This window comes from Artibeus jamaicensis, unplaced genomic scaffold (genome assembly GCF_021234435.1).
Source record: "Artibeus jamaicensis isolate MK-2021 breed Jamaican fruit bat unplaced genomic scaffold, CSHL_Jam_final contig_787, whole genome shotgun sequence".
In the NCBI taxonomy this organism is placed as follows: Eukaryota; Metazoa; Chordata; class Mammalia; order Chiroptera; family Phyllostomidae; genus Artibeus; species Artibeus jamaicensis.
In genome coordinates, this window is record NW_026521972.1 from 5902735 (window position 1) to 5914817 (window position 12083).

The following is a 12083-nucleotide window of genomic DNA, read 5'->3' on the forward strand; positions in this document are numbered from 1 at the left end:
AGCTCACAGTTCTGCTATTTATGAATTCCAGGATGTTTTCCAAATCTTTTCACCTGTGAGGCTCACTCTATGTATGCACAAAATGGGGATAACGGTACTCAATTTTTTAGAGCAACTGTGATGACTAAATAAAACGATGCACATGAAGCACTGGGACACAGACAGGAAGCACTAAATCAATGGCACTCAGACTTGGTGGGAGCCGTACAGAAACACGGAAGAGCTCTGTAAACATTTTCAAATGCCATTCTCACTTTTATTTTAATACGAGACACAGCCAGGTAACCAGAACTTGCCTGAGATTTATTTAGGCTTTGTAACTTTCCCAGTGCTTAGAATCTTTGTTATTCTGTATTTCTCACCAGGATCTAGCAATAAAATTCTCAAAACAAAGTGACAAAAAGAAAGGTATCAGGATCAATGTGAGAAGGAGAAGTAGGAAAACCATGAGGGGGAATAAAAATACATGTAGAAAAAGTAGGTGGTAGCAACCAGAAAGTAGAGAAGAAAATGGCTCAATTCTTTGGAAGTTTTTAAGAAAACGGGGGAGGCATGTGAATTCCTCCCCCAGATTTACATTTTAACAAAAAGTATTTAAAAAGCAACCTTTTAAAATAGTTTTTATTTATAATTTAACATAGTTCTATTGTAGAATAATAAGAAAACACAGATGTGAAATTACAGATAAGCATAGTGAAGGAGGAAAAAAACCATAATTTTGGACCACAAAATTTTTATAACCTGCTTTTTCCTCCCTCCACAATCTATTAAGCACAATGGCAGGATGTTTAAAGGAACATGCAGTATGTTTTATTATTAGAGAGAGGAAGAGTTGGAACAAATATGAGTTCATCTTTGAATTCTACTGTGACACCTCAACTCAGAGCACTTTCGGGTTAAAAGGGCTCCGCATTCCTTGTCCTCAGAGAGCCTGGTCATTGTGATACGCCAGAGACCGGTGCAGCACACCGCGCCTATCCGCTCTGAGATAACAAGCACTCAAATCAGATTTGGAGAATGAGTCACGTGGACTCAAGAACCGCAGGAAGATCAAACCCTGTTGATAATCAAGGACATTTCATGGCTCAGGTAGGTTTCCAGTATCATCAGCTCTCTGCCCCTCTCCTGCACATAAGGGGTTTCTCGTTTCCCACAGCATCATCAGGCATTCGACATATTGGAAGTTAAATGTGAACCTTCAGATTATGTTTTCCTCTTGTTAACAAAAGTGAAAACTCACAAAACCTCAGTAACAGGGTTATCTCTAAAGCTATCTTTTCAAGATTACAATGAAGACCAGTTTTCCTGTAAGTCTGTATTCCTCGTTGTTTAATTTTAAAAATTGGTAAGTAGCTTTCAATGCAAGTTTATTCATTTCTCCTTAAAAAAATAAAGAAATTAAATAAACAGACAGAAAAGCCTGATGATTTTATTTTGATAGTGGAAGAGATCACTTTAAAAGTGAGTAGAAATTTCCTTTAAAAAAATAATATGAAGAATAACCCTGGCTGGTGTGGCTCAGTTGGTTGGAGTGTTGGCCATGGACCAAAACATCACAGGTTTAATTCCCAGTAGTGCACACACCCAGGTTGATGGTTCAATTCTAGATTGGGGAGCACTCGAGTAGGCAACCAACTGACGCTTCTCTCTCACATTGATGTCTCTCTTTCTCTCTCTCCCCCCCTTCCTCTCTCTCTTAAAAGCAATGAAAAAATGTCCTCGGGTGAGAATGAAAAACATAATGAAAATGATACTAAGAATAACTTAGGATGAAATGTTCTTATGCTTATACATCAGGTTGGACTGAAGCGGGGCTCACAGACCTTATCCAGGGCCGCCTGCACCACTGCTTCACTCTCCGTGTCCAAGGCCGACGTGGCCTCGTCCAGCAGGAGGATCTTGGGGCTGCGAACCAGGGCACGAGCGATGGCGATCCTCTGTTTCTGCCCACCGCTCAGCTGGGCCCCTCTCTCTCCAACCAGGGTGTCAAATTTCTACAACACAGAAAGCTTGGGAGGACTAAACAAAAGAGCAAGTTATCTCAGCCCCCATTTTTAAGGTGCTAGCCTCACAGGCAATACAATCCAGTTTCTTACAACTTAGCAATTACCAATCCTAACTTTTAGAAATATGCCTAATACTAGCTGATGCTGCTAGAGTTGTAATATCTGAAGTCACCTTGCTTTCCCTTCCTAGGTGTTTCCTCCAGATTATAGTCTCTTAACTCATTTTGCATTAGGTCAGCATTCCATTCTTTGACCCTGTAGCATGACAAAGACCAAGAAAGACTTACATTAGGCAGTTTCATGATGAAGTCATAGGCGTTGGCTTCCTTGACAGCTTTCTTAATCTCATCCATGGTGACATCTTCCCGGCCATAGCGAATGTTTTCGGCAATTGTGGTGGCAAACAACACAGGTTCCTGACTCACCACACCGGTAATTTCCCGCAGATACCTTACGTTTATGGTCCTAATGTCCTGTCCATCGATACTGATCTGAAATGAAAAGTAAGTGTGAATTTCGCACATGGCAGAGTTGCAGTGCATGATCTGCTATGGTACTAATGATTGCTGCAGCAACTAGCTCGGCAAGTGCCATCTCACCACGCCTTCGGTGAGGTCGTAGAGCCTCTGCATCAGCTGGATTGTCGTGCTTTTCCCACAGCCGCTGTTCCCAACCAGGGCCACCGTCTGCCCACTCTGGACCTGAAGGTTGAGGCCCTTCAAGATCTACCAGAATGAATGAGAAATAAACTTAAAAGCAATACACAGGAAGTGGGATGAACTGACAGTTGAATTTAAAAGGAGGTTTAACTATCCCTATTATTTTACCATCTCTAAAGGAAAGTATCAGAAACTCTTTATCCAATGCATTGCTGAATAATTGGTTAATCATTTATCACTGTACCTTAACTTCTTTTCGAGATGGGTAACTGAAGTGGACATTTTTGAATTCCAAATTTCCCTTAATATTATCTGGTTTGTGTCCCTTGTTCGAATAGCTGTCAATGCTTGGCTTCTAAACAGAATAAAGTATCAGAAGATTACTAGGTTACAACAACTACTTTTAGTGACATTTGTGGAAAGCTGGAACAAGTGATAGAGAAATCTACTTTTAAGTAGCAAAATTTTTAAGCAGCTGTATAAACAGCCAGCCCAGACTTACATGATCAATTATCCTGAAGACTTCATAAGCTGCTCCTCTTGCATTTGCAAATGCTTCAATGCTTGGAGATGTCTGTCCAATACTAAAAGTCCCAACTAGTACAGAAAAGAAGACCTGAGGAATATGAAGGAAAACCATCAAGTTATTCAAGTACTGTTTAATACAATCTTTTAATATTTTTTTATGCAACTGATTAAATTTTAAAACGGCAAGGCGGAACTTCCGCCAAGATGGAGGTATAGGTGGATGTGCCATGCCTTCTCACACAACCAAGTTTAGGGACAACTAAATATTAGCAACAGAAAACACAGCCAGAACACAGAAAATTGAACTTTTCGGAAGTCCGTTAACAACAAATTCTTCAGCCTGACCGGTAAGGGGCAAAACCAGCGGCTGGTGAGGGGTTGCACAGGAGGACTCGGTCAGACTGACTCAGGCGCAGAATCCAGGCGCAGGGTTGGACCTAGTGAGCGACCGAGCAAGCTACCAGGTGAGCGACTGCAGAGGAGACAGCGGGGAAGCGGTGCTGCGTGTTGACTGTGCGCGAGTGGACAGGCGAGGGAGTGGGCGGTTGGACCGGGGCGGCGTCCCCGCGGCAAGCGGCAGTAGAGGGCGCCACCATTTCCCCGCTCTGACCACGCCCCCACATATAGCGTCACAACCCAGCGACCTGGGAGTCCAAGGCACCGCTTCTCACACTTAAAGGGCCAGAACAGACCAAAAATGTCACAAGATCTCAAAGCCCCAGAGCCCATAGATCTAAGCAATGAAGAAATCGCAAAACTCTCAGACGCACAGTTTAAAACACTGGTCATCAGGATCCTCACAGAACTGGTTGATTATAGCCACAAATTAGAGAAACATATGAAGGCGAAACTAATTGAAATGAATGAAATTGCACAGGAAACCAATAGCGATGAAAAGGAAACTGGGACTCAAATCAATGGAGTGGACCAGAAGAAAGCAAATAATGGCCAAACAGAAAAGAGTCAGGAAGCAAGAATTCAAAGAAATGAGGAGAGTCTTAGGAACCTCCAGGACATCTTTAAACGCTCCAACATTCGAATTATAGGGGTACCAAAAGGGGGAAAGGCATAGCCACCAGTGGAAAACTTATTTGAACAAATAATAAAGGAAAATTTCCCCAATCTGGCAAAGGAAATAGACTTCCAGGAAATCCAGGAAGCTCAGAGAGTACCAAAGAAGTTGGACCCAAGAAGGAACACACCAAGGCACATCATAATTACATTAGCCAAAATTAAAATGAAGGAGAGAATCCTAGAAGCAGCAAGAGCTAAGGGGACAGTCACCTACAAAGGAGTCCCCATCAGACTGTCAGCAGATTTCTCAAAAGAGACCTTACAGGCAAGAAGGGGCTGGAAAGAGGTATTCCAAGTCATGAAATCCAAAGACCTACAACCAAGACTGATCTATCCAGCAAAACTTTCATTTAGAATGGAAGGACAGATAAGGTGCTTCTCAGATAAGATCAAATTCAAGGAGTTCATCATCACCAAGCCCTTATTATATGAAATGTTAAAGGGACTTATCGAAGAAAATGAAGTTAAAGAAACATGAACAGTGAAAGGACAACAAACTCACAGTTATTAACAACCACACCTAAAACGAAAGCAAACTAAAAGGACAGCTAGATCAGGAGTGGAAACATAGAAATGAAGATCTCAAGGAGGGTTAGCAACAGGGGAGTGGGAGGAGGAGAAGGGGGGAGAAGGTACAGAAAATAAGTAGCATAGACAGTAGATAGAAAATAGATGGGGGGGCAAGAATAGCATGGGAAATATAGAATCTAAAGGACTTGAGACACATGGTCATAAACTAAAGGGGGGTAATGGTGGGGATGGGGGGGTAGGGTGGAGGGGAATGAAGGGGGGAATAGGACAACTGTAACAGCATAATCAATTAAAAATAAAAAAAGAAAAATGAAAACGGCAAGGCAATATAAATATAGAAACTGGGCATGAAAAATGTTTTTTAAAGTGTAAGTACTTTTTAATTTAGAATGAAAAATTAATCTTACTTTCTCAGTGAAATAACGGTGTAAGTTCTATAGGACCAGGACACTATAATAGACTGTTTTAATATTTTTTGGATGGCCAAGAATTTGGTTTAGATCCTCAGCAGAGAATAGTGAAAATTCTCTGCGTCGCCCTAGTAGGAGACACAGAACAGCCAGGTCTGAACCCTGATTAAGCACTAACTGGCTATGTGTCTTCAGGCCATTCTTCTCGAGTTTCTGGGCTTCAATTTCCTCATTTGCAAAAAAATAGGCAAGAGTCTGTTCTCCATACCTGGCAACCTTTTACAATATATATATTTATTTGTGTATATTAACATATCAATATATTATACTAACACTAACTATTAATATAGTAATGTGCTAATATCAAAATAGTAATATTATGTGTATATATAATATGTATTTACTATATATAATAAAAGGTATATTTATAATTTTATTTATTTTTTTTTTAGATTTTGTATTTATTTATCTTTAGAAGGGAAGGAAAGGAGAGAGGGAGAGAAATATCAATGTATGGTTGCTTCTTGTGCGCCCCCTGCTGGGAACTGGCCCTTGCTGGGGGCTGGCCCTGGCTGGGAACTGGCCTGCAACCCAAGCGTGTGCCCTGACTGGGAATTGAACCGCGATACTCTGGCTCGCAGGCCCGTGCTCAATCCACTGAGCTACAAAAAGGTATATTTATATATAAGTACTTTGTATTATACATAAACACTATATACAAATACTTTGTAAATTATAAAACACACAGACCTATGGCATTATTCTTTATCAAGTTGTCTTTTGTTTTCCTCTGCTAAACTGTGTTCTTTGAGGTCTGATGAACAGGTTGTTTTTTTTTCATTTTGCCCAAATAAGTTTCTTACTGATAAAGACCTGACTTTGTTTCTCATCAGGGTTAAAGTGAACTAATGTCACTATTCATTTCTTTCAAAATCGCACAGTAATTAGAGTCCCCAATAATTCACACAGAAAGAATTTTGCTAAGTGATTCCCTACTCATTTTATCAGTCAGTCCTTACAACAGTACTGTCATCTCCATTTGGCAAAAGAGGTATGAAGGCTTGAAAAATCTGGAATGGCTGCCCAAAATTGTACAGCTAAAAGTTGTACAGTTAGAATTTGAACCAAATTGGCCTCATATCAAATCCTGTGATCATACTTGCTGTTCTGATGCTTCAAGTTTGTAAGGCAGATCTGAGTTCAGTGAATGCTGGATTTCAAACTGCTTGTCTACATCAAAATGAAACAGAATACTTCTTTTATCACAACCTAGGTTCATCCACAGTATCACTATCCTAATAAAAGCTTTTTGGTTAAAACTATTCTCAACTGAATAGCCACATATATTTTGGCTGAGACAACAGTCTGAAAAAACAAGAGACATAATTATCACATCCACATTACCAGTCTGTTTCCAGACAGAGGAAACTGTTTTAAGGGACTCAACAAAATTTGGTCTGTCATTAACTGAATATACTTACGCTTGGCCTAGGAAAAAGGAACCGAGTGACCCTTCTAACAATATGTACTTTATTAGATCGAGATGCAGACTGAGCCCTGACTAGGTGGCTCGGTTGCCTGGAGCATCGTCCCATACCCCAAAAGACTTCAGGTTTGATTCCCTAGTCAGGGCATATCCCAGGTTGTGGAATCCCTGGTCGGGGCATGTACAGGAGGCAACCAACTGACTCAAGTTTCTGTCCCTCTCTCTCTAAAAATCAACAGACATATCCTCAGGTAAGGATTTTTTTAAAAAAGACAGGGATAGAGCTTGGTCAGTGAATTCTTTCACTGTCTTTAACTATAAAAGAATAGCATCAAATGGCAAGCCTTTAACACTTGTGCAAAGATCCGTAAGGGAGAGCACCTCCAAACAGCACGTTCTTATAGAGAGAGTAACACTTTGTACTTCCATAAATTGGTGAGGTATACTAGCTATCATTAAAAAGATTTCCAAAAGAAGTTAAAGTGTATTTTGCCATTTGGAGTTATGAACAGCAAAGCAAAAAATAAAAGTAAAGTGTTTAGCACAGTGTCTGTCACAATGAAATAATCTCAGCCAATGAAAAGTTCATGCTATAGAGGGTGGTCATGGTTTATTATTTAAGCCACATGATGGACTATGCAAAGGGGAGTTTCCAAAAAGACAAAACTGATTGCTAAATACATCTAATTTCCTTTTCACTTATTAACCTAATAGTGCATGCCTCTTTGTGTTATTCAATCACCCTTCAAAATGTATTCTCCAACAGTCAAGCCAACACCACACTGCGATTTCACTGGAGTTTCAATAGTGAATCTTTTCTTAATACATCACCACTTACAGTGAGCACTTGTCCAATAGAATATTCTCCTGACAGGACCAAGGTGGTCCCATACCAGAACGCCAGAGCATATGATGCATACATGATCAGGAAAGCAGCTCCCATAGAAATGTTGGCCGTAATAGCCTTCCTTATGCCAATTCTTTTAGCTTCTTCTAAATTTCTGTTGTACCTAGGAGGAGTAACAAAAGTGATCACATATACTTACAAATCATATAAATTGATCAATACAGCACGATGCTCACTGAGGACTTAGAATGTGCCCAGCCCTCTGGACGTGTTTCATACACGTTTTCTCCTCTCGTCATACACTGACCCTACGATGTCAGTACTATTTAATCCCTTCTTGTGGGGAAGGAAATGGAGACTCACAGAGGTGAAGTGACTTGTGGGAAGGCCTTCTAAAAGCCTCTTCTCTGGCCTTAGCAATAGCAAAACAAGTAGAGTAAAATTTAACAAACATTTAGAACCAGCATGGTTTCATACACAAAAGAGATGCTACGAACACTGTGTTTTTCCTTTAAATTTTGCATGCTTTTTAAATTTATTAATAAAATGAAGATAGAGTGCTATAAAATGTTCAACGTAAGTCAGTCCTTTAAGTCTCTGAACATTACAGAAGCTTTGGAGACAATCTGCACCCCACCCTGCATCCCTCTGGGACCACTGGAAGGACCAATGCAAAGAATACAAGTGAGGAAGAAAGTGGAGAACGAAAATGGAGTCACTGCAGTCAAGCTGCTAAATTACTCAAATCAAGAAAGCTGAGGCAGGAAGAAAGGCTTCTATTCTTGCTTTAACTAGCAGAGAAACAAACTTTTGAACTTTCCAGTCTTTTCTCAATGCCCAGACATTTATTTACCTGTAGCTAACCCCCTGACTGTCCCCTAAAGAACTCAGGACTAGACTCCTAGTGCCTGTCCTCCACACCATAAGGCATCCGGCAGCCAGACCACCTGACATCTGACTGATAACTGCTCTGGACCAATCTCAGAAGGCATGATTGATTCTTCTCAAGGATGTGACTTGTAGTCTAAGAACTCTTAACTTTTCTTTCCTCTTTGGAACGCTTCTGGGTTTTTGCCTAGCTGTGTTTCTAGTTTGCACACTCTTAAGAGCTTTGAATAAATCTTTGTCCTTTATTTCTAGAAAAGCCCCCAGACATTTTTCAGTTTGATTGACTCATGTGTAGGAGCATTCTGAGAGCTATGGATTGCGATGTAATGATACATTTAATATTTAAATAAACTGTATAGTTTATCTTATTTCCATAAATGTTCATTTTCAAAAAAAAATCACTGACCTGAAAGAATTATGGGGCTTAAAAATATACAATAATGCTTTATTATGCACCAGTGTCCCTTCCTTAGTCTTTCTACACATTGCCCATACCCTCTTCCCTCTGTCAGAGCCCCCCGACACGGTGCTGTCACGGCTGCCCCCATGGAGGAAAGGGCCCTGGCCAGCGGGCTGGGCTGCCCGAGGCCATGAGGCTGCCTCATGGACTGGGAAAATAAGTCGTAGCACAGCTAGAACATGTTTCCAGCACAACAATATCTACTCTGTTACCCAAACTTGGAGAATACCCATCAAAATTTCTCACAGAAAATACAGGACACTGAGCATATTTCAAGTCAGTGATTTTTAAAATAAACCTATGGAATTAAGATAAGCTACCCAGTTTGCGTCAACGTAAGAAGTATTCCACAGCACTTCAAATTACACAAAGGAGGGCAAAAGCAAGTGTGCAAAGGAAAACCAAAAACATGTTGGAGTCCCCGGACAGGTTTTCTTTTCTCTCCAGTTCTAATGACTTAAGCTCACTCCCAAATGTTAGTTCCAGCACTTTTTAAACTCTCGGAGAACAGTTAATTTCCGATGGTAAGGATAAAGGAGGTGGTGTCTGTAACTTTATCTTCATGTGAAAGGAACACGGCAGACTATTAAGCTCAAGAAGAGAGACGTGGAGATACAATAATGGGGCCCAATTTTAAAGGAGGAGGATCTCTGGAAATATAGACTCAAGGTAATATTATTGAATATTAGGAAAATAGACCAGATTATAATTAAGCTTTACATCTGTCTTTATCCTGTTACTCACAGCTCCCTGCAGAACTCAGAACACGGCCTTAGAGAAAGGAGTTCACAACTGTTGAAATAAAAGAACTCAGTTCCACAGAGAATTCAGACTTGAGGTCTTCAATCCACAAAGACATGACTATATAAATATTGTCTGAGCATGCATTCTTTCTTGCCTTCAGGACTTTTTAAATTAGCTACTTTATCAGTTATGAAAGTGTGCCAATGAAATCTGCATGACCCCCACATTCACTAAAGACCGAATTCAAACAGAAATTTATAGTGATAAAATAGTAACATAGTATCAGTTTCTTCTCCCAGAAATATCCACTTCTACCTTGCCAGTTATAATCTTTGAACAAAAACAATTATCTTTAAGAAACGTGTTTCAGTGGTTGATATATATAGGTACACACACACACACACACAAACACACAAGTGCGTGTTTGTGTATCTTCCACTTCATGAGCTGACCCAAGGTGAGAAGTGCTATGAGGCACAAATTACACGATTACACAGTAACTTGAACAGCTGTGACTCACACCCTGTTTACCTCCTTTATTTCAGTTCTTGCTTACCGAGACTAACGCAGAACCCGTTTCACTGATAAGCTGTTGTTGCATTCAGCCAGAGGAAACATTTGCACAGGAAGAAGCAACAATAAGGAAGAAAATCATTTAGATGCCAGAAAAGATAAAGGGAGAAAGGAAGGGATAAGGAGGGAGGAGACATAAACAATACTTTTACTTTTTGATTAGCATTTTAATAAAAATATCACAATACAAAATCAACTACTACTATCATCCAACCACTAAAATCATGGAATTGATAAAATGGTAATTAAAGTAGGAGTTCCTAAAATGGACTAAAGTCACATCACAAAAACACTGATATTTAGAAAACATTATCCTTCTTAAATATTATAAAAATATTTATCAGTGATGCAACAGCCATTTACAAGAGCAAGGAACAATTTTAATTTAGCAAAAAGAAATCAATACTAATAGGTAAACACCTGTAAGACACAAAGAGAAAAACTTTTTTTTAATTAAGGAAAATAAAACAATCTTCTACTATGAATTAAACTCATTTTAAATTCTGGTTAGTTTTCATTTAAGAGAGCCAGTTTCCTCCTGCACCTGCTAATCTGAAGAGAAAGACTGAGGCCTTAGTTACTTGTCTACTTTGAAGCAGAGAAGGGAAAGGAAAGAAGGAACTGGAAAGAAAATCGAAGGGTTATATTTGGTCTCAGAATAGTTTTACCAATTCCACTTCCAAATTATAACCCAACTCTATGTACTTGTCACCCCTCCTGCCAGCAGTCTCGATCAGGCCACTATAAGCCCTCTCACCTGGACTACCTGTCTCTACACTTTAACTGCTCTCACCTATTCGCCAAACCACTTACAGACAGAGAAATAATCTTAAACACAATATGGAGAGTCATTCCCTTATTTAGGACTCTCAACCCGTTCCCTATGGCCTTGGAATAAAATCCCAACTCCTCACCATAGCCTGCAATTCCCCATATTACGGCCCCGCGTCTTCACCTCCATCCCCTTCACTCAGCTGAACTCCAGTCATACAAGCCTTACGTTTCCTAGAAAACACCAGAGTCACTGGCATCTCAGGAAATCCGGGAGACCCTTGTATCCTTCCCCCAGCCCGGAAGGCCATTTCTCATCCCTCAGGTCTCAGCCTGGATGAAACCTCCTGAGATGCCTTCCAGACCAACACAGTTAAAATACATTTGCCTTCCTCCCCTTCATCAGCACACTCTTTGATTCTTCCACAGCACGTCTTATAGATCTATAGTTAATTCACTTTTTGATTTCTTTCTTATATTCCTTCTTACTTTCCTCCTGTCCCTTTTTTTTCTACCTCACTACTTTGACTAAGGATCGCATGAGGGCAAATATCATCTATTTGCATTTCACTGAAAATCCAGAGCCTCGAACAGCGCCTGGCATGTGGTAGATGCTGACTACATTAGTTGAATGAATGAACTTTCAAAAAATGGCCAAGCTGGAAAGAACCTTAGGCCATCAGGTTGTTGTCCCAAATTGCCTGTTAACCTCCAGGCAAAACAAATTTCCTATTTTCCAGAGGAGGCTTTCCTTTCAAAGATACATCCCAGTAACTATTATTCTCTGAGAAAATGTTTCCACACACAGAATGAGTCTTTGAGTACAGTCACACAGGCCCATGTGCTTATTCTTATAATAAAAAGTTGATCACTATCTTTGCTAGGAAAAAAAATCTTTCTGTACTACTAATGAAAGCACTCCATTTAAAAAATATCTTGCCCTGGCTGGTGTGGCTCAGTGGATTCAGTGTCAACCTGCAAACCAAAAGTTTGCCAGTTTGATTCCCAGTCGGGGCACATGCCTGAGTTGCAGGCCAGATCCCCAGTAGGGAAAGCATGAGGGGCAACCACACACTGATGTTTCTCTCCTCTTTCTCCCTCCCTTC

General features: G+C 40.2%; 1 protein-coding gene across 3 annotated transcripts in view; it reads right to left on the reverse strand.

Annotated features, from left to right (window-relative positions):
* Positions 1-12083, reverse strand: part of ABCB1 (ATP binding cassette subfamily B member 1) — an 81567-nt gene that overhangs the window by 33329 nt on the left and 36155 nt on the right. For all 3 annotated transcript variants that reach the window (XM_037129260.2, XM_053672792.1, XM_053672793.1), the window contains 6 exons: positions 7533-7704; positions 3168-3281; positions 2910-3020; positions 2606-2731; positions 2294-2497; positions 1824-1994 (listed from right to left, as the gene is read on the reverse strand). In XM_037129260.2, the coding sequence (XP_036985155.2) occupies positions 1824-1994; positions 2294-2497; positions 2606-2731; positions 2910-3020; positions 3168-3281; positions 7533-7704 (898 nt within the window). The remainder of the gene's footprint in view (positions 1-1823; positions 1995-2293; positions 2498-2605; positions 2732-2909; positions 3021-3167; positions 3282-7532; positions 7705-12083) is intronic.